Source organism: Taudactylus pleione, unplaced genomic scaffold, assembly GCF_031769625.1.
Source record: "Taudactylus pleione unplaced genomic scaffold, aTauple2 ptg000722l, whole genome shotgun sequence".
In the NCBI taxonomy this organism is placed as follows: domain Eukaryota; kingdom Metazoa; phylum Chordata; class Amphibia; order Anura; family Myobatrachidae; genus Taudactylus; species Taudactylus pleione.
This window is the reverse complement of record NW_028285124.1, coordinates 1,436,149-1,459,546: the sequence shown is the minus strand read 5'-3', so window position 1 is coordinate 1,459,546 and position 23,398 is coordinate 1,436,149. Positions and strand designations below refer to the sequence as shown.

The following is a 23,398-nucleotide window of genomic DNA, read 5'->3' as shown; positions in this document are numbered from 1 at the left end:
TAGGCATTTGCGAGGTGTGCTGTCGCACAGGGGGGCTGATTCAGCAGAGAACTGAGTTGCAAATGTCCTATCGTGGTTTACCGGTAATTTAATCTACTGAAGTGGTCGAAGTGGGAATTTTGAAGGGGGGCATATGGAATATGTAAAAAGGGCTAGTATGAAAATGAGTGCCCGTCTCTGCCACACAAATAAATTGGTATGGCCACTTCAAACGGGGGCATGTCAGCATGACAGGTCACCTGTTTCTTGTCAGTCTGGAAGCATTCCTCACCTGTTTCTGGTCAGTCTACCAGTGTTCCTTACCCGTTTCTTGTCAGTCTGGGAGCGTTCCTCACCTATTTCTTGTCAGTCTGGGAGCGTTCCTCACCCGTTTCTTGTCAGTCTGGGAGCATTCCTCACCCATTTCTTGTCAGTCTGGGAGCGTTCCTCATCCATTTCTTGTCAGTCTGGGAGATTCCTCACCCATTTCTTGTCAGTCTGGGAGCGTTCCTCACCGTTTTCTTGTCAGTGTGGGAGCGTTCCTCACCCATTTCTTGTCAGTCTGGGAGCGTTACTCATCCGTTTCTTGTCAGTCTGGGAGCGTTACTCATCCGTTTCTTGTCAGCCTAGGAGCGTTCCTCATCGGTTTTTTGTCAGACTGGGAGCTTTGCTCACTTGTTTCTTGCCAGTCTGGGAGTGTTCCTCACCCGTTTCTTGTCAGTCTAGGAGCGTTGCTCACCCATTTCTTGTCAGTCTGGGAGTGTTGCTCACCCATTTCTTGTCAGTCTGGGAGCATTCCTCACCCATTTCTTGTCAGTCTGGGAGCGTTCCTCACCCTCTTCTTGTCAGTCTGTGAGAGTTCCTCACCCGTTTCTTGTCAGTATGGGAGCGTACCTCATCTGTTTCTAGTCAGTGTGGGAGCGTTCCTCACCCTCTTCTTGTCAGTCTGGGAGCGTTTATCACTCTCTTCTTGTCAGTGTGGGAGCGTTCCTCACCCATTTCTTGTCAGTCTGGGAGCTTTCCTCACCTGTTTCTTGTCAGTCTGGGAGCGTTCCACACCCTTTTCTTGTCAGTCTGGGAGCATTCCTCACCCATTTTTTCAGTCTGGGATTGTTCCTCACCCGTTTCTTGTCAGTCTGAGAGCATTCCTCACCCGTTTCTTGTCAGTCTGGGAGTGTTGCTCACCCGTTTCTTGTCAGTCTGGGAGCGTTCTTCACCTTTTTCTTGTCAGTGTGAGAGCATTCTTCACCTTTTTCTTGTCAGTCTGTGAGAGTTCCCCACCTGTTTCTTGCCAGTCTGGGAGCGTTCCTAACCTGTTTCTTGTCAGTCTGGGAGTGTTCCTCACCCGTTTCTTGTCTGTCTGTGAGCACTCCTCTCTCGTTTCTTGTCAGTCTGTGAGCGTTCCTCACCCATTTCTTGTCAGTCTGGGAGCGTTCCTCACCCATTTCTTGTCAGTCTGGGAGCATTCCTCACCCATTTCTTGTCAGTATGGGAGCATTACTCACCCATTTCTTGTCAGTCTGGGAGCGTTCCTCACCCATTTCTTGTCAGTCTGGGAGTGTTCCTCACCCATTTCTTGTCAGTCTGGGAGCGTTCCTCACCCGTTTCTCGTCAGTCTGGGAGCGTTCCTCACCCGTTTCTTGTCAGTCTGGGAGCGTTCCTCACCCTTTTCTTGTCAGTCTGGGAGCATTCCTCACCCATTTCTTGTCAGTCTGGGAGTGTTCCTCACCCATCTCTTGTCAGTCTGGCAGCGTACGACACCCATTTCTTGTCAGTCTGGGAGCGTTCCTCACCCTTTTCTTGCCAGTCTGGGAGTGTTCCTCACCCTTTTCTTGTCAGTCTGGGAGCATTCCCCACCCTTTTCTTGTCAGTCTGGTAGCGTTCCTTACCCAATTGTCAGTCTGGGAGCATTCCTCACCTGTTTCTTGTCTGTCTGGGAGCGTTCCTCATCCTTTTCTTGTTAGTCTGTGAGCACTCCTCACCCATTTCTTGTCAGTCTGGGAGTGTTCCTCACTCTTTTCTTGTCAGTCTGGGAGTGTTCCTCTCTAGTTTCTTGTCAGTCTGGGAGCGTTCATCACCCGTTTCTTGTCAGTCTGATAGCATTCCTCACCCATTTTTTGTCAGTCTGGGAGTGTTCCTCACCCGTTTATTGTCAGTCTGGGAGCGTTCCGGAAGCCCAGTTTTACCACACAGATTCCTCGACACTTCTATGATATGTCCTTTGGTCGTGGATGTGATTATGAAAATATCTGGCTATATCAAACAAGTGTCACTATCACCAAAAACATGGCTCTCACGGAACGGCCGAGCAAAGTCTACCTGCACCCATTGCCAGGAAGTAGACGGTCAAACCCAGGGATGCAAGTGCACAGATGCAGGCATGTTCTCTGTATGTGCCGACAGCCTGGGCATACTTTGGCAACATCTTGCAGCTACTGATCTATACCAGGCCACCAAACAAAACCTCTGCCCAGAACTTTCATTGTGACCACTCCCAGGTGCCTTATATGTAACTCCTCTGTAGGTCTCTCTCTCAGTAAAGCATAATAATTCTCATTGCCACACAGAAGACATCCGGAATCAATAGTTAATTCACCCTTTTTCCGTGATGGTGAGCCAGAATTTGGTCTCTGGCGGTCTCACATTGTATTAGACGAGCTTAGAAGAGAGAGGGGAGGCCAGGAGATGCTGGGGATAAAAGGAGGAAGCTACAAGTGAGAATGAGGTGGCTTGCCTTAGGACCAGGGAGAAGCTGAATGCCCAGAGTGTCCTATAGAAGCCTCACGTGGTGGCTCTTTAGGCTGCAGGGTTTCATTCTAGGCACCCTGCATGCCAAATACAGATGCCAAAAAGCTGTGTCGCCCCCTAGGCCCTGCACTGTGGGCAGCAGCAAGATTGCACCCCCCTAGTTACGGCCCTGTGTGTGCCTTTACTTCCTGGTGACAGTTTGGTGCAATGATACAAATAGTACAAAAAAAAATCCTAAGCGTTAATGGCGGATGTACTGAGCATGACAATGGGGCTAACACTCAGAACATGCAGTTTTCGGAGTTTTTGCCACATTTCCATGTGTACCAAGCTCCGGCATGTGATACCAACTGGGTCCAAGCTCCAGATTGCAATGCCATCTTCAGATGGCATTACCCAATAGAAGCCTATTCGCAATTCGTTTGATAGGGATCCCTCCCGATGTCCCCTGTGGTGGCGCCTGCTGTTCTGAGCATGCCTAGAGGGACTTCTGGGTATTAAACACGGAAGACCCTCTATCCGAGTCTATTGCAAAGGACAGCTCTTAGCGGGAGAGCTGTCCTTAGAAATGCGATTCAAATTGCAAAGTACATACCTGCGTAGTTTACCCCGGTATGTACATAAGTGGTGGATGTACTACATTGTGGTTTCTTAGTACATCCCACCCTAAGAGCATCCTTATGTTGTGGTGCGACGGCATAGCGATCGCTATGGATGAGCATATCATCGCAGCGAGACTGCAGTTGTGATCGGTACTGGATCAGACCCTAAGTGAGGGATCTGTGCGGAGAGAGGGGTGTGATGCAGGGAGGGTGAGGGATCTGTGCGGAGAGAGGGGTGTGATGCAGGGAGGGTGAGGGATCTGTACGGAGAGAGGGGTGTGATACGGGGGGGTGAGGGATCTGTACGGAGAGAGGGGTGTGATGCAGGGGGGTGAGGGATCTGTGCGGAGAGAGGGGTGTGATGCAGGGGGGGGTGAGGGATCTGTACGGAGAGAGGGGTGTGATACAGGGGGGGTGAGGGATCTGTACGGAGAGAGGGGTGTGATGCAGGGAGGGTGAGGGATCTGTACGGAGAGAGGGGTGTGATACAGGGGGGGTGAGGGATCTGTACGGAGAGAGGGGTGTGATGCAGGGGGGTGAGGGATCTGTGCGGAGAGAGGGGTGTGATGCAGGGGGGGGTGAGGGATCTGTGCGGAGAGAGGGGTGTGATGCAGGGGGGGGTGAGGGATCTGTACGGAGAGAGGGGTGTGATGCAGGGTGGGGTGAGGGATCTGTACGGAGAGAGGGGTATGATGCAGGGGGGGTGAGGGATCTGTACGGATAGAGGGGTGTGATGCAGGGGGGGTGAGGGATCTGTACGGAGAGAGGGGTGTGATGCAGGGGGGGTGAGGGATCCGTACGGAGAGAGGGGTGTGATGCAGGGTGGGGTGAGGGATCCGTACGGAGAGAGGGGTGTGATGCAGGGGGGGGGTGAGGGATCTGTGCGGAGAGAGGGGTATGATGCAGGGGGGGTGAGGGATCCGTACGGAGAGAGGGGTGTGATGCAGGGGGGGGTGAGGGATCTGTGCGGAGAGAGGGGTGTGATACAGGGGGGGGTGAGGGATCCGTACGGAGAGAGGGGTGTGATGCAGGGGGGGGTGAGGGATCTGTACGGAGAGAGGGGTGTGATGCAGGGGGGGGTGAGGGATCTGTGCGGAGAGAGGGGTGTGATGCAGGGGGGGGTGAGGGATCTGTACGGAGAGAGGGGTGTGATGCAGGGTGGGGTGAGGGATCTGTACGGAGAGAGGGGTGTGATGCAGGGTGGGGTGAGGGATCTGTACGGAGAGAGGGGTGTGATGCAGGGTGGGGTGAGGGATCTGTACGGAGAGAGGGGTGTGATGCAGGGTGGGGTGAGGGATCTGTACGGAGAGAGGGGTGTGATGCAGGGTGGGGGGTGAGGGATCCGTACGGAGAGAGGGGTGTGATACAGGGGGGTGAGGAATGTTAGAGCCCTGGAGATAACATATTTAGGCAGAATCTAACCCTTCCAAGAGTATTTTTCTCTATTTTCAGTATTCAGATCTATATAATCAGCTATAATACAACCAGAACCCTCCCCCGATAACAGCTATACTATAACTTGTGTCCTCATCACGTTATTATCTATCTGCAGATATCCCGAGTTTGTGTTCTATGATCAGATGAAACAGACAATGACATCACACAGGTAAACCTACATATATGTTGTATGACATCCAACATGTTTTATAGCATTATACATGTAAACCTACATATGTTATGTGACACAATGCGGTGTATGACTAACATCACACAAGTAGGTATATGATATAGGACATGTTTGTGCTGTACATGTACCCGGTTATATGCCACATGCAGAAAACTGGAGTTATACCATAACTACATACTGTTATACCATAACTACCATACTGTTATACCATAACTGCCATACTGTTATACTATAACTACCATACTGTTATACCATAACTACCATACTGTTATACCATAACTACCATACTGTTATACCATAACTACCATACTGTTATACCATAACTACCATACTGTTATACCATAACTACCATACTGTTATACCATAACTACCATACTGTTATACCATAACTACCATACTGTTATACTATAACAGTATGGTAGTTATACTATAACAGTATGGTAGTTATACTATAACAGTATGGTAGTTATACTATAACAGTATGGTAGTTATACTATAACAGTATGGTATACTATAACAGTATGGTAGTTGATGGCCATGCCATCAAAGCCAGCCAAGGTAAATCTGGATATAGGCAGGCACCCTGCACTAATGAAACTGGTCATAACGGCAGTGGAAGTGGACTGTCTATGGATATGCAAACCAATGTGTCCTGGGCCAGGCAGGAGCTATTTGTATTATCCTTCTGCCTTCCTGCTGTAACTTTCTGACCACCCTTGGGAGGAGGGAGATTGAGGAAACAGGTATGCCAACCAGAAGTCCCACCTCACCACCAGAGCATCCACGTAGGCAGCTGAGGGGTCCCTTGTTCTGGACCCCAACCTGGGGCCCTTGTGGTTGTGACATGATGCCATGAGGTCTACGTACGGTAATCCCCACCTGTCCACCAGGATTTCAAAGATGTCCAGATGAAGAGTCCATTCTCCGGCATGTATGTCCTGATGACTTAGAAAGTCCTCTTCCCAGTTGACAACTCCTGGGATGAATATTGCCGAGATTGCTGGAAGATGGCATTCTGCCCATAGCAGAATGTTTGCCACTTTCCTCATGGCTGCCGGACTTCGTGTGCCTCCTTGATGGTTGATATATGCCACTGCAGTCGCATTGTCAAACTGAATTGGACAGGCCTGCCGTGAAGGAAGTCCTGTGCCAGAATGAGTGCTCTGTGCACTGCATGAAGCTCCAAAACATTTATCTGTAGGTGACTTTCCTGAGCAGTCCACCTTCCTTGAAAGGTGTGATGACCTGTCACCGCTCCCCATCCTCGCAGACTTGCATCCATGGTGAGGAGTACCCAATATTGGACCCATAAAGGGTGACCCTTGTCTAGACGAGTCGCCTGCAACCACCAGGCGAGGGAGAGCCGGACCTCTGGTGAAATGTGGATCATCTGAGACTTTATCCGATGATACAGACCATTTCAATGAGACAGAATCCATTGTTGCAGGGACCTGGAGTGGAACTGGGCATAAGGCACAATGTCAAATGTGGATACCATGGAGCCCAGCACCTGCATTGCCAAGTGAACTGACACTTCTTGCTTGCAAAGTAGACTGTGCACATGGTGTAGTGCCATAATCTTGTCCTCTGGTAGAAGAATCATCTGACCCAGAGAGTCCAGCAGTGTCCCTAAGAGCACCATTTGCTGAGTTGGAGAAAGAGAAGACTTTTTCCAATTTATTATCCAGCCGTGCTCTTGTAGGCAGAATATGGTCATCTGAAGATGACATTGTAATATCTCCAGAGATTGTGCCAATATCAGGAGGTCATCCAAATATGGCAGTATCCTGACTCCTTGCATCTTAGATGAGCTGTCATGACAGCCATTATCTTGGTAAATACCCAAATGGGCTGTGGCCAGCCCAAAGGGTAGAGTCTGAAATTGGTAATGTTACTGATCTACCACCAATCTCAGAAATCCTTGGTGAGATTGTGCAATAGGAACATGCAGATATGCATCCTGTATGTCCAGGGAGACCATGAAATCTCCGGGCTCCTTTTCCAGCATAATTGACTGTAGGGTTTCAATACGGAATTTGGGCACATTGCTGAGTCTGTTGAGATACTTCAGATTCAAGATAGGGTGATGTGACCCATTTGGTTTCTGAATCAAATTAGTCAGTTGTTCAGACTGAGAAAAATAATCTCTAGCCACCTTTGGACGCCTAAAGACCAGAGTCTTAGATTTTGGTGGAACGTCCTCTTCCTTCCTCTATACTGAGGACAGATCAAACCACTCTCACCAGAGAGAGACATCCACAGAGGATTGATGGTCTTCTTCCACTGAGTAAGACCCCGAACTCTGAGTATGAGAGTGTGTAGAAGAGGTTGAGTCAGAATCCTGAGGCAATGTCTGCAGATAGCCTCTCTTATGACCCTACTTTACTGCCACTGGTCTATTCTCCTGCACCTGCTGAGGGGCTATAGATGGCAGCATACTCTGACTAGAGTGAGCAGAAGAATAAAACCAACAGGGATTCATGGGGGACATATACATAAAAGGATGCAAATGCTGTGGGTACCCCATAGCAGAAGGCAGTATCGTAGCAGGAGCATGCGTCGCTGCGGCCCTGTCCACCAAATGCGACAAAACCTGAGACCAAGAAGCCACCCCGGGTAGTTCATGTTCTGGTGCAGGTGTACAAGATAAAAAAGGTGGCTATTTACAACAGACACTACACAACCCATCTTGCACAAAATCCTGCTCAGACAGGCCTGCACAACAGGATTTACATGACTTCAGCACAGGAAGCTTATCCTTCTCTCCTTTACCTTTAAGACATGGCAATGTGTAACAGGTATAAGGTATAAATGCAATGTGACTTAACACAAATGAAAAAACCCTGCACACCTTCATAGGGATGAGGAGAAACAGTGATAGATTTCTGACAGTTTTGAAAACAAAAAGGCAGTATAAATACAGCAGCAAGCATCACAGTCACATACAATGCACAAATATAATCAAATGCTAATGCAAATGGACTCTGAATCAACTGACCAGCCCCTCAGTGGTATTGGTAGGACATAGAGTGCTATATACTGCCCCAGGGGAGAGATATACAGGGAGATAGACCTAACCTCTGAGACCAACAGCTTTCAGCAGCACACCCAAGGTGGACTGTGGGCGTCTCACACACGAGGTGGTCAGAAGTAGCAAACCAGACATGGGAATCCACAACAGGAAGTTGTGTCTGGGTTGGGAGAGGAGCGGCCTGGGCAGTGTCTATCTCCCCTAAGCTGCGATTTTGATGGCACGGGTACGCTGGCCTCACAGTAGTTGATGCTACCTAGTGCCCTCTAGTGTGTCTTCTACCCGTCCCTGGTGACAGACGATATGGCCCCAGCCACCTTAGTGAGGACACTATAAATGAGACCTTCACCTGCAGCTGCCTCCAATGCGTCTCCTACCCCGGAGGCCTGGCCTGCTTTGCGCATGATTCCCCACATGAGGAATCATCTTACCTGCCATCTCCATGAATCCGATCGCAGTCCGGACCCCAATGATGCCACTAGCTGAGCCATGCTGAGGCCCGCCACAATCCCCAGGGCATATAGCGGTACTAGCGTTTCGGCATCGGCAGAGGGAGTCGCAATATAAGTGTCATATTCGGCGCCTAATACCGATATAAAAACGAAGGTAAATAAAAAAAAAGATAAGCCTGGGACTGCCTAGGCAGTCCAGCTAATAAAATGGTGCGTCTGGATACTTGCCGCGCACCAAACAAAAATACTTAATGCCTGTGGTTGGGGGGGCGGTATATAGGGAGGATGACCTGTGCATGCTGGGAGCTAGAAAGCAGTTTGGTGCAATGGATTACTCCAACTACATACCCCAAGGTAGATCCTGTGGACCCTGAAGAAGAAATAAGAATTTGTATTGTAGGATGAGGTTATATAAATGAGATTCATAGAAGTGGAAGGGTCATTCTAAGGGGTCATTTCCTGATTTACAGAAAGCTGCAGAGTAATTTTCTACCTGCAGGAGACAGAAAGATTCTGCTTACACAAGGGGGCGAATTCTGCATTATACAATCTCACTTTACTAATCTGCTCATCTTGCTAAAAAGAAATCTGAACAACTCGCGCAATTCAATTAGAAACATAAGGTCAGTTACTGCACCAGTCTCACGTGGTAAATCTGCAGTGTGAGAACTATGTGACATGTATGATGAGTGGGCACCCCAATCATCCTGCACCCCAAATAAGATGGCTCTAAGGACAGCATAGAAACCGTTTAGTGACCATAAGAACAGATTAGGAGGCTGTGAGTGGCCATTAGGACAGCATGGGAGGCTGTGAGTGGCCATTAGGACAGCATAGGAGGCTGTGAGTGGCCGTAAGGACAGCATAGGAGGCTGTGAGTGGCCGTAAAGACAGCATAGGAGGCTGTGAGTGGGCATAAGGACAGCGTAGGAGGCTGTGAGTGGCCATAAGGACAGCGTAGGAGGCTGTGAGTGGCCTTAAGGACAGCGTAGGAGGCTGTGAGTGGCCATAAGGACAGCGTAGGAGGCTGTGAGTGGCCATAAGGACAGCGTAGGAGGCTGTGAGTGGCCATAAGGACAGCGTAGGAGGCTATTAGTGGCCATAAGGACAGCGTTGGAGAGTGTTAGTGGCCATAAGGACAGCGTAGGAGGCTATTAGTTGCCATAAGGACAGTGTAGGAGGCTGTGAGTGGCCATAAGGACAGCGTAGGAGGCTGTGAGTGGCCATAACGACAGTGTAGGAGGCCATTAGTGGCCATAAGGACAGCGTTGGAGAGTGTTAGTGGCCATAAGGACAGCATAGGAGGCTATTAGTTGCCATAAGGACAGCGTAGGAGGCTGTGAGTGGCCATAAGGACAGCGTAGGAGGCTGTGAGTGGCCATAAGGACAGCGTAGGAGGCTGTGAGTGGCCATAAGGACAGCGTAGGAGGCTATTAGTGGCCATAAGGACAGCGTTGGAGAGTGTTAGTGGCCATAAGGACAGCGTAGGAGGCTATTAGTTGCCATAAGGACAGCGTAGGAGGCTGTGAGTGGCCATAAGGACAGTGTAGGAGGCTGTGAGTGGCCATAAGGACAGCGTAGGAGGCTGTGAGTGGCCATAAGGACAGCGTAGGAGGCTGTGAGTGGCCATAAGGACAGCGTAGGAGGCTGTGAGTGGCCATAAGGACAGCGTAGGAGGCTGTGAGTGGCCATAACGACAGTGTAGGAGGCTATTAGTGGCCATAAGGACAGTGTAGGAGGCTATTAGTGGCCATAAGGACAGCGTTGGAGAGTGTTAGTGGCCATAAGGACAGCATAGGAGGCTATTAGTTGCCATAAGGACAGCGTAGGAGGCTGTGAGTGGCCATAAGGACAGCGTAGGAGGCTGTGAGTGGCCATAAGGACAGCGTAGGAGGCTGTGAGTGGCCATAAGGACAGCGTAGGAGGCTGTGAGTGGCCATAAGGACAGCGTAGGAGGCTGTGAGTGGCCATAAGGACAGCGTAGGAGGCTGTGAGTGGCCATAACGACAGCGTAGGAGGCTATTAGTTGCCATAAGGACAGCGTAGGAGGCTATTAGTTGCCATAAGGACAGTGTATGAGGCTGTGAGTGGCCATAACGACAGCGTAGGAGGCTGTGAGTGGCCATAAGGACAGTGTAGGAGGCTATTAGTTGCCATAAGGACAGTGTAGGAGGCTATTAGTGGCCATAAGGACAGTGTAGGAGGCTATTAGTGGCCATAAGGACAGTGTAGGAGGCTATTAGTGGCCATAAGGACAGTGTAGGAGGCTATTAGTGGCCATAAGGACAGTGTAGGAGGCTATTAGTGGCCATAAGGACAGTGTAGGAGGTTCAGAGATGAATTCTACAAGATTTATTAATGAATGATAAAAGATAGCGAGCAATTGTATTTCAACAAATAAAAGTGCACATTTTGGGGCACATTTAAATGTACATTTTGTGATTTATAAATGTGTATGTACAAGTTAGTAAAATATTGGGTATAAAAACACTTGCAACTGCCATCTGCAAGTCAAGCACACTTACCACCAATATATTACCTCGACATACCTGTCCCACATCATTTACACCACTATATACCTCTTCCCATCATTTACACCACTATATACCTCTCCATCATTTACACCACTATATACCTCTTCCCATCATTTACACCACTATATACCTCTTCCCATCATTTACACCACTATATACCTGTTCCACATCATTTACACCACTATATATCTGTTCCCATCATTTACACCACTATATACCTGTCCCACATCATTTATACCACTATATACCTGTCCCCATCATTTACACCACTATATACCTGTTCCCATCATTTACACCACTATATACCTGTCCCACATCATTTACACCACTATATACCTGTCCCACATCATTTACACCACTATATACCTGTCCCACATCATTTACACCACTATATACCTGTTCCCATCATTTACACCACTATATACCTGTTCCCATCATTTACACCACTATATACCTGTCCCACATAATTTACACCACTATATACCTGTTCCCATCATTTACACCACTATATACCTGTCCCACATCATTTACACCACTATATACCTGTCCCACATAATTTACACCACTATATACCTGTTCCCATCATTTACACCACTATATACCTGTCCCCCATCATTTACACCACTATATACCTGTCCCCCATCATTTACACCTCAACATACCTGTCCCCCATCATTTACACCTCCGCATACCTGTCCCACATCATTTACACCTCCACATACCTGTCCCCCATCATTTACACCTCCACATACCTGTCCCCATCATTTACACCTCCACATACCTGTCCCCCATCATTTACACCTCCACATACCTGTCCCCCATCATTTACACCTTACAGCTGCTGTAACACTGTAACATAGCATTTCGCATGTAGATGCAGATGCACAGAGAACATGCTGCATATCATTTTAATCAGCAGAAGCTGCTTATGCTAGCTGTTTGCATCACTGTGTGAATAAGACACATTTGAAGGTAAAAAGACGCACAAAAATATGCTCGGCGCTACCGAGTCACACCATGGCAGGGCGTGATTTGAAGGGTTGTTTAACGCGCAAGGAGGCTAGATGTATGAGGACATAATCTGTACATGTAAGTTTGCTATGTATATGCAACTTAAGCGGGAAAGACTGTGGAAAGTAACAGTAGATCCAGGTGACAGTCCAAGCCCATATGATGTAGAGAACTATGAGTACCATAGGCTTGAGTGTGGCACTACATGTATACTCCATAATTCATGGGAAAATGTCAGATAGACACATGTGGACAACACTGCAAGAGGCATATCAGGATGGAGGTGTCATGAGAGAATACATTTAAGATGTATTGTATCAAACTAATGTTTGATATGTTGATGTTCTTTTATATGTCACCTTCTTACAGATTGCTACATGAAAGCTTCAATTGTGAGTTCATGTAACAGAGAAGCTTGTAGTAAGGGGGTGTTAGTATAGGAGAGCATTACTGCACAGTCTTCAATACTGTATGTCTCCTCCGGGGATTCCCCTACCAAGATGGCCATCAAACTCTACTACTGTGCATGTGTAGTGCCCTTTCCACTGTGTATGAGCAACATAGTGGGAGACTAATGTCTCCCCATATGCTATTGAGACCTACGACATTACCCGCAATACCTCTATTGCAGTGCCTGCACCACTTCCAGAAGACAGTTACCCCCATTCCGTTAAAAGCTCTGCTTCATTCTCTTCATCCAGTGTAACAGTGAGTACAACTGTACGTTCATTTGCTCAATAAACACCACTGCATAGTTAAGCTACACTGGACTTACCCTTGTGTCAATCATACATTTCGCTGGTGTGTATAGAAAGGGGTATATTCAATTGGGCGCGAGAATAGCAAAAAACCTGCACCTGCGGGTTTTTTGCTATTCTATTAGGTGTTTTTTTTTCTTTTGTGCACGCCGGAGGTTTTTATTCTCGCACCTCCAGAGCAAGCGTGATTTGTCCTAAAATCATCGATTTTAGGATAAATCACCGGGACTTGCTGTGGCTCCCCCCCCTGAGGACTAATTAAGCAATTGGAAGTTTCCAATTAGCTTAATTAGTCCTTACTTACCTTCGGCAGCGCTGTCTTCTTCATCCTGCATGTGTATGGTGTTTATAAGTGTGTATGAGTGTGTGTGTCCCGGTGTCAGTGTGCCCCCCCCCAGTGTCACTGTGGCCCCCCTGGAATGGGCACTGGTAGAACTACATCTCCAGTCAGCCCTTGCCCCTCCCACCAGCCCTTGGAGCCTCCCAGGAGCCCCCAGGACTCCCTGCAGCCCCCTCTCCAGTAAGAAGAGAGAGGGGAAGCAACCGAAAGCTGCAGCGACCACCGGAGACCCCCCGGGGCAGGTAAGTGACTTTTTTTAAGTGATGAAAACCCAGCATCACTATTTTTTTAATTGGATCCTGTGGTTATCAGGAGCGCACATACCCGCAGGATTCCAAAATTGGGCGCAAAGTTTTAACCTTGCTAAACCTCGTGCCCAACTGAATAAACCCCTAAGTCGGCCAAATCATCATCTGTACACATTTCCAACTATTTTAACATTAAAATAAGGACAAAGTTATCACCTACAGTGCTCTGGATGTGAAAACTAAAAGCCATGATTTCTCCCTTTAGGGAATATCTTTTAACATTATTTTTACAAAAATAATGTGAAAACGGGTGTATTTTAGTTTCACGTGAATGTAATACAGGGCAATTAGAGTAGAATTTGCAAAATTCGACTCCAAACCCTAATTACCACATATTTTTAGTAAGTAGATTGTATTTCACAAATGGGAATATGATCTGCTCAGATTTACTTAAAATATGTTGTGTAAAAATACCAGGGGAAGCCCTGTGATAATAACGTCACCTTCAGATGGCGCTATTAGGGCTTTTCCCCGTTTCCGCAACTCCTACTCTGCTCTGAGAGGCAGCTCAGAGCTGGGAGCCGGCCCCTATGATCAGCATTGTGGTCTAAATAGACTGCAAGCTGATGTGGCCGGGTTTCAGTCCTACTGCACGCACCCCTCTCCTCGTTGTTAATGGCGGACGTGGCAATGAAGGGGTTAACCCCTTGCTGTGGGTTATAGGTGCCAGGTGCCCATTTAAATGTAATAGCGGCGCTAGGTGCCATCTGCTTAAATGAAATGTTTTGCATGCTTTAGCTGACGCGGGCCGGACCGTCTGCAGTTGGCCGCAGCAGGGCGAGGTACTACCCCCCCTCCCCTGGGAGATTGTTACTAAGTGCCACAGCTTCCGGAGATGGCCTCTGATGGATGCGGTGGTAAGGGCTGTTAATCCCTGGTACGCCGCACCAGGGGGGATATGGTGCAGGGAGCCTCTCTGCGCTCCCACCTAGGGACCGGTAGCCTGGCTACCGGTGCACCAGCTCCACAGGCTTTCCGGCTGCTTACAGTGGCCATGCAGCAGAGTACAGGTCTGAATGCCGACCTCTGGGGGCTGGGAGCTCTGCTCTCAGCGCCCCAGCACTACCGGGACATGAGTCGCCGCATGTTGAGGGACATGGAGAACCAGCTCCTTGTACCTCTGGCTCTGGGGGAGGCAGGACACCATTGCAGCCAGGACAAATGCCCCATGACTGCTGGGCTGGCAGCCACACATGAGGGGACCGGGCTAACCTCACTGTGCAGCGCTAGTTAGGATGGCATGCTGACCACTGTGAACCGGGAGTTTAGCTTCTGACACGCCAGCACTCCAAGGTGGATTGGCTGCACACTGGGGGCAGGGAGAGTCAGCTCCATGTAACCCCAGAGCTGAAAGGGGAACAGCAGCTGAGCACTGCTGGGTGTAAGGTAAAGCTGCTGCAGCCAGGGTGTGGTTCCAGACTGCAGAGTTGAGAGCCCTATGCTGGGGACTGGGAGCTTGGCTGGTTTAGTAGAGCCCAGTGCTGAGCACAGGGCACAGAGTAAAAAACACAAGAATATACAATGTTAAATAAAATGTATATATTCAATGTATGTAGTAAATGTAAAGTGCACTTAACTTGATTTATCTGGATGGCCAGGGGATACTTAGTCCTCAGTGGGCTGCTGGATCCTCCAGACACTTCCAGAGAAATACAAATTCCACCTATGCAGCCTCATGCCGGAGAGGGGTATGATGAGTTGCATAGGGAGCTGGCTAATGCAGCCAGCTAATTATGTTTAAAAGCTTCCACTCTGTGGCCAGGAAACCCTGCCCAGGGACTCTGCTTGGCCACCTCTGGAGCTCAGATTCAGGCAGAGATGGCAGGCTTGGTCCCTTAGCAGATTCCTGGAAGTCCGTTTTGGAGGGAAACTTTTTTCCTTGCAAACAGGACAGAGCTGAGAGTGGTCACTCCCCACTGTCCATAGGGGACAGTGTTAAAGGTGCATGTGGGCAGCACAGGCACTTAAGGTGATTGGTTACAAACCACAGGGTGGACTTACCCCCTGTGGTAATCTGTATTGGAGTGGCATAAAAGAAGGGCATGTGAGCCCTGTATGTGTACATCTTTGTATATCTTTGGAAGATAAAGACTGCATCTATGTATGCTGTACCCCTTTATGCTGAAGGGAAGAGTCTTTTTCAACATTATAAGCAATAAACCTCTTTGCCTATTCAACTGCATCTACATCCTGTGACCAACAGAATTGCGCAAAACACTATTCCTTTCTCCTGCTGTTCTGGATTGAGCCAAGCGTCTCCAAAGCTCAAGCCCTCTGCCAGCTACCATGCAGAGCCTGGTCCATTGTGAGGGATCAGGAGGAAATGGCCAACACCAATCATGGGGTGTGGCCACAGCTAGTCAAAGCATATGCAGCAGAAGTGGTTCCAGGTGCCGGAGGTAGGAGCCTGTGTACATAAGCGGTTCCAAATGCCAATTGTAGAGTTTGGTGGTGGAAGCATCATTACATGCCCACGGTGCAGTGGGCAGAGTCAGTGACAGGCGGGTACTGACAGTAAGTGGGAATCACTGAAACCCCAAGAACTAGTGGGGATCAAACACAATCTGTGATCGAGTGTCGAGTTGAGGCCATCCAGTCACAGATATTGGCGGCATAGTGGTGGGATAATCCCAGGCAGCTTTTCGGTAACCCGACGGGAAAAGCAGAGTTACTCTGGAGAGGACTAACTGCAGTTCAGGAGAAAGCGCAGGATGGCTGATTACAGCGGAGCATCTAAGGACGATCTGGAAATGGTGTGCCAAGGAAAGGGCATTCAACTCCCTTACAACGCAACCATAAGCAACATGAAGGAGGTGCTCAGGGGCTGGGAGATGAACCAGACAGAGATGGGAGATGCTGCAGGTGGTAGCACCAATGAGGACGACCTAACAGTGGACAATCCTCAGGATCGGGTGAGATCTCCAAGTCCCTCCCCCTCACCCAAGTTACCTTTCCCAGCATTCCACAGTATAGCAGGAATCCCAATGTCCCAGGGGGGGCGGAACGGATACCCTAGCAGATCGGATAGTGGAATTGGGAGAAAGGGCAACTGAGGAATGCATACTCATCATCCAGCTATGGCATAGCAAACAGGTACCACCTGCCATGGTACCCCTAGAACTGTTGCCAGCTTCTCTACCCAGATCTGGATGTATACAGTTTGCAGACAGTGATGGGGATATTGATGGACATTTACAAGTATTTGAAAGGACTTGCAAACTCCATGATTTACCCAAGCAGTAGTGGGTCAGACACCTAGTGCCCACACTGCAAGGAGAAGCACTGGAGGCCTATTGAGATGTGGCCACCGAGGACTTTGGTGACTATGACAAAGTCGTAAGGGCCCTCCTACAGCGATATTTCATCACTCTACAGTCCTACAGGAAGTAGTTCTGGGACTTGCCCAAAAACCCTACCAGCACCCATGAGCAGTTCACCACCCAGCTGAGGCAGGATGTGGTGAAATGGGTGAATGGATCTGGTGCCACTACCTGGGATGCACTGATTGATCTGCTGTGCCAAGAGCTGTTCTACCGCAGGTAGTGAAGGAGTGGGTGCTAGACCGAAAGCCAACCAGCTTGAAGATGGCAGCCCAGCTAGTGGACAAATATGTGGCAATTTGTCCACAAAGGCAGAAGCAGCCAACTCCAAAAGACTGTACAACTAGGGAGACACCTCTCTTCTGCTTATCGACCCCCAAAGCAAGCATCCCCCAACCCGGGTGCTCTTGGCCAGAAACTGCCATGTCCTGTCCCTGCAAATCATCAGAGACCACCGGGGCCCCGACTGGACAAGTGTCATGGCTGTGGGAAAATTGGCCATCTGAGGATGAACTGTCCCGAACCCCAAGCACCCCAGTCAGTCCTATGGAGTGTGGTGCACAGCAGGAAGATTCTGTGGAAAAAGTCACCTGCATAGCCAAGAGGCCATGACAAAATATGTGGTGGCACCTGCAGCCGGTCCAAGTGAGGTCCCTGCAGGAAGAAGGCCTAATAGACTTGGGGGCCTTAATCACAGGGGTGAGCCCCCTTCTTATTGACCCTGCTGCAGTCCTGAAGGATCAAACTGCCAAGGTGACCGTTGCAGATGGGCTGGAATGAGAGGTACCTATGGTGAGAGTCTACCTGGACTGGGGAGCTGGCGAAGACTTGAGAGATGTTGCCATCATGGATGGCCTCCCAACTGATGTACTATAGTCCTAAGGAATGATCTTGGTGGTGGAATCATTACTGCCTTTGCTAACGCCATCACCCAAAGTCAAGCAGCCCGACTACAGTCCTCATCAATCCCAACACAGCCCAGCGGAAAAGTCCACTGCTTCTAGACAACTGCCATACACAGCATCAACCAGCCCAGAGGAAAAGAACACAGCTGCCAGATATTCACATCTACCCAGCATGCCTTTTGCCTCTGGCATGCCTACGTCCCCTAGCAATGCAGAGGATGTTGGTTCTGTCTCATTGGATCCTGTGGGGGTGCCCAGTGATGCTCCTTGTCCCAAGTGGTTTGCCAACTCCGGCAGTATGAGTGACCACAATGACCTCCCTTTGACTGAACCTAGTAATCAAAACCTAGACCCCTCCTGTAGACTGTCCCAACTTAGTAGAAGGTGAGGGCCACAGACAGGAGTTTAGGGAGGCTCAGCTCTCCAATCCATCCCTGGAAGGCATAAGGAGCCAAGCTGGTAGCAGCATCCCTGGAAGGCATGAGGAGCCAAGCTTACAGCGGCCTTTCTTGCATGGGGGCGGGGAGAGTGACCTGGTGGAAAGGGTCACTGTACCAGGTAGGCAAGGTAGAAGGGGATAAGCCAGTTAGGGAGCAAGTTCAACTGGTGGTTTCCTGGAGCTTTCAAGCACCACTGATGTCAGTGGAGCACAAAATTCCTTTGGCTAGATACCAGGGGAGGGACCAAACACTGAAGCGCCTGGCCTGGAATGTTGGATGACTAAGTCCTGTGATGTTTGTCAGTGCCCTTAGGTCTTTGCCAATAGTCAGGGTAGCTTTCCAATGAGTGGCCATGGACATAATAGGTCCGCTACCTGTGCCCAGTAGACAGGGAAGAGATACATCCTCAGATCTCAGATCGGTTAGAGAATCTCATGGGGCTTGCGCTTGGGCCCGGGTCTTTGAAGTAGGGCTGAAGTTGCTGGTTTTTGTGCCCATATGCCAAAACAAGCTCCAGGCTGCCTAGGCAGGACCATACATGGTCTCAAAATGCCTAAGTGACATCACCTATGTGGTAATATTTGACAGTGATGGTAGGAGGCAGCGTACCTACCATGTAAATATGTTGAAGGCATATCACGAGTGTGTGGAGTCGGTGGTGCCAGAGGTGAGGGTGGTGTAGAGGAAGTAAGCTGGTGCCAGGAATTTGGTAACCTCAAAAGGGAGCAGCTTGAGTCAGTGCTGTGGTCCTTTGAGGCCCTGTTCAGTAGAAAGCCCAGCCTCACTTCCTGGCAGGCACACCATGTAGACACTGGTGAGCATAAGCCAATTCGGCAACCCGCGTATTTGGGTCTCACCAGAGGCAAGTATCTACAATGAGGTGCAGGAGATGTTAGCGCTAGGCATAATTACACGCTCCAACAGTCCCTGTGCTGCCTCTGTTGTATTGGTTCCCAAGAAGGATCATACAATGAGGTTGTGCTTAGATTACCGCTGGTTGAACAAGGTAACCAAATTTGATGCCTATCCCTTGCCCTGCATTGATGCATTGTTAGATGAGTTGGCAGGGGCAAAATACATCTTGAATTTTGACTTGAGCAAAGGATATTGGCAGATACCTATGACCCATGAGGCTCAAGAGCGATCTGCTTTCATCACCTCATTTGGCTTGTTCGAGTTCAAGACTATGCCTTTTGGGATGAAGAATGTGCCAGCCACTTTCCAGAACATTGTCGATGACATGCTGAAGGGATACCGAGATTTTGCTCAGGCCTACTTGGATAACCTGGCCATCTTCAGCCGATCTTGGGAAGATCACCTGAGGCATGTGGGACTGGTGTTAGAGAGGATTCGGTGGGCAGGTCTGACCATCAGGGCAAACAAGTGCCAAATGGGGATGTCAGAGGTACAGTACATGGGGCACTGTGTGGGGGAGGTAAGGTGAAGCCTGAACCAGCAAAAGGTAGAGGCAATCAGAGACTGGTCCCAGCCCGCAATGTAGAGACAGGTCCTGGCCTTCTTAGGAATCACAGGGTACTACAGACACTCTGTCCCTGACTTCCATGCTGTGGCCAAACCCCTGACGGATTTGATTAAGAAGAGACTCCACAAGGTAGTTGACTGGACACCGGTTTGTGAGTTGTGATGGTGCCGGACTACAGTAAAAACTTTGGGCCTGATTCAGAGCCGTTCGCTATTTGCGGTCGTTCGTTCAAAAACAAGGGGTGGCTATTCAAATGATCCGTTCGCACCTCTAAGTCTGAACGAGCGAGCAAAACATTCGCTCGTTTATTTGATAAAAACGCCCCCTGGCCGCTCGCACCATACGTCATGTCCGCTATTTATTAGATTAATCGAGTACATCGTACAGCGTATGAACTGCTCGCTATTCTTGTGGTTGGTTTTTTCAACCGCTATTTTGCGAGCAGTTCTGAGTTAAAAAAAAAACAAGTGACGTGGTCAATGACGCTGCTGTATTAATTATGCACTCCCTTAAAACGCCCGTTTTGACCTTTAAGCACGCCTGCGTTCGAATTCCACGCACCTTCCCCTGTTACCACCCACATACGCCTCATTCTGTCACTCAAAATAGCAGGCACTCGCTATATAGCGTACAAACGATTTTCGGCCGCACTGACTGGTTCGCGCATGCGTACTAAAAACCGTACGCATGCGCAGATGTGCGAACATCGCTCGGAACGAGCGTACTGCCGCTAGTTGTACAGACTGATGCATCACAGCATGGACTGGGAGCAGTACTGAGGCAGGAGGGGCCAGATGGGCAGGAACACCCTGTGGCCTATTTGGGCAGGAAACTGCTACAGCGGGAGGTGAGGTATGCCACATTTGGGGAGGAGCATTTGGCCATTGTTTGGGCTGTGAAGAAGCTCCAGCCCTATTTGTATGGCTGACATTTCACTGTGGTGACTGATCACAATCCTTTAAAATGGCTACAACACACCATGGGGGAAAATGGCAGACACTTGCGGTGGAGCCTTGCACTTCAGATTTATGACTTTCATAAAAATCCACAAGCAAGGCAAGGCTCACAGCAATGCAGATTGACTTTCGCGCCAGAAAGAGCCTGAACCTACCGGGAACTCTCAGTAACCCCAAAGGACTGCGGGACCAGGAGCCAAATTGTTGGGACATGGCCCCTGGTGTCCCAGCACTGCAGGGCTGGTTTAGTAAAGCCCAGCGCTGAGCACAGAGTAAAAACACAAGAATACACAATATGAAATAAATAAAAATTTATATTCAATGTATGTATTTTAGATGTATATTGTAAATGTAAAGTGCACTTACCTTGATTTCTCTGGATGGCCAGGGGATACAGAATCCTCAGTGGACTGTTGGATCCTCCAGCCACTTCCAGAGAAATAAACGTTCCACCTATGCAGCCTCATGCCGGAGAGGGGTATGATAAGGTGCATAGGGAGCTGGCTAATGCAGCCAGCTAATTATGTTTAGGGAGCTCCAAAAAGCTTCCATTCTGTGGCCAGTAAACCCTGCCCAGGGACCCTGCTTACCCAACTCTGGAGCTCAGATTCAGGCAGAGATGGCAGGCTTGGTCCCTTAGCAGATTCCTGGAAGTATGTTTTGGAGGGAAACCTTTTTCCCTTACAGACGGGACAAAGCCGTGGGTGTGCCGAGCTCTGTGGGTGGGTTCAGGCACAGGGGAGTGACCACTCCCCACTGTGCAGCACATGCACAGCACAGGCACTTAAGGTGATCGGTTACAAACCACAGGGCGGACTTACCCCCTGTGGTAATGTGTATTGGAATGGCATAAAAGAAGGGCATGTGAGCCCTGTATGTGTACATCTTTGTATATCTTTGGAAGATCAAGACTGATGTATCATCTGCTGTACCCCCTTGATGCTAAAAGGAAGAGTACTTTTCAAGGCTGTGAGCAACAAACCTCTTTGCCTATTCGACTGCATCTGCATCCTGTGACCAACAGAATTGCGCAAAATGCTATTCTGTTCTCCTGCTGTTCTGGATTGAGTCAAGCATCTCCAAAGCTCAAGCCCTCTGCCAGCTACCATGCAGAGCCGTGTTCATTGCGAGTGATCAGGAGGAAACAACCATCACCAATCAGGGGGTGTGGCCACAGCTAGTCGACGCATATGCAGCAGCAGCTGTTCCAGGTGCCAGAGGTTGGAGCCTGAGTACATAAGCGGTTCCAAATGCCGATTGTAGAGTTTGGTAGTGGCAGCATTGCTAAACGGTGCAGTGGGCGGAGTCAGTGACAGGTGGTCACTGACAGTAAGCGGGAATCCATGTTACCCCAAGCACCAGTGGGGCTCAAACCCAATCTGTGAAAGAGTATCAAGTTGAGGTCGTCCGGTCACAACTGTAAAGAAAATTTTTTTTACCGGCATCCAGGGACCGATGCTCCGGTGAGGTGCTCTGGGACCATGGTCAGCTGGTCTCTGACCCTGGTCAGCTGCTGCATAGAGGACCTCACCAGAGCACCAATCTCAAAAAGTAGCAGCTGCAGGTTTTGCCACTGTAGAAAGCAGCGTGAGCTACTGTAGTTTGCAGCTAGTTGAATCTAGACCATAGACACCACTTGCACTTTATATAGGAAATTGCATTTCTTGGAGATCAACAGAAAAAAAAACAAATACTGTACATAATGATTGCACATAAGACAAACCAATAGCCTTTCACTCCAATCGTTAATTTAAGCCATAAATAGAGTGAAGTGGAACTGTATATTAGAAGAATAAAAGTCTAATATGCAGAAAGTGGTGGAGGGTTGAACATTCTGGTTATTTTCCCTGCCCGTTAGCTCCTCTGTTAATGAAGGTACACATACAGCAACTTCAACAACTATATAATTAGACACAGAAAGATCATAAAATGCTTAGAAGAAACCTCAGCTCATTTCCTTCTCTTACAGGGTGAAACCAGCAGTGTTTGACCTGTTTATGGCTCTAATTATTACTGCCTACCTGGGCATCATACATCATGCCATTCAGGGGAGGGCTCAGCACAGGAGAACTGCACAATAAAATCAAACTCTGTTACTGTATTTAGCAAGATTCAACTAACATCTCATCTTCTTCTCTTCCAGAATTTCAGCTCCATGTATAATATGTTTGTATGGCTAATTACAAAGCAGAAGAGTAAATAAATAAAATGTAATTGTCAAGATCTACAGCCCGGACCTTGAGCCACCTAAACAGCCAATAAACAAAGATCAATATCCGGGTGCCATGGTCAGAATATTGTATTGGACGGGAGAGCTTCAGGCAGATTATTTGGAAAAGGAGAAAGAAAAATCTCAAAACATAAGACATATATGTGCTAGATGAGACACCACCATGATAACACCAGATAACATATTACAGATCCAGGTGTGCACACGACGATTTCTGAGCAGGTCATGTGCCTTCAGTAATAATATGGGGGAGGTCATGTGCCTTCAGTAATAATGTGGGGGAGGTCATGTGCCTTCAGTAATAATATGGGGGAGGTCATGTGCCTTCAGTAATAATATGGGGGAGATCATGTGCCTTCAGTAATAATATGGGGGAGGTCATGTGCCTTCAGTAATAATATGGGGGAGGTCATGTGCCTTCAGTAATAATGTGGGGGAGGTCATATGTCTTCAGTAATAATATGGGGGAGGCCACGTGCCTTCAGTAATAATATGGGTGAGGTCATGTGTCTTCAGTAATAATATGGGTGAGGTCATGTGTCTTCAGTAATAATATGAGGGAGGCCATGTGTCTTCAGTAATAATATGGAGGAGGCCTTGTGCCCTCAGTAATAATATGGGGGAGGCCATATGTCTTTGCTAATAATATGGGGGAGGCCATGTGCCTTCTGTAA

General features: G+C 48.7%; 1 protein-coding gene across 1 annotated transcript in view; it reads left to right on the top strand.

The window, feature by feature from the left end:
* LOC148477368 (BOS complex subunit NCLN-like) overlaps positions 1-22,697 on the top strand; it is a 110,983-nt gene extending 88,286 nt beyond the window's left edge. The window contains exons 14-16 of the mRNA XM_088456850.1: positions 4,882-4,935; positions 22,464-22,548; positions 22,638-22,697. Of these exons, the coding sequence (XP_088312976.1) occupies positions 4,882-4,935; positions 22,464-22,548; positions 22,638-22,697 (199 nt within the window). The remainder of the gene's footprint in view (positions 1-4,881; positions 4,936-22,463; positions 22,549-22,637) is intronic.
* Positions 22,698-23,398: the final 701 nt, after the last annotated feature.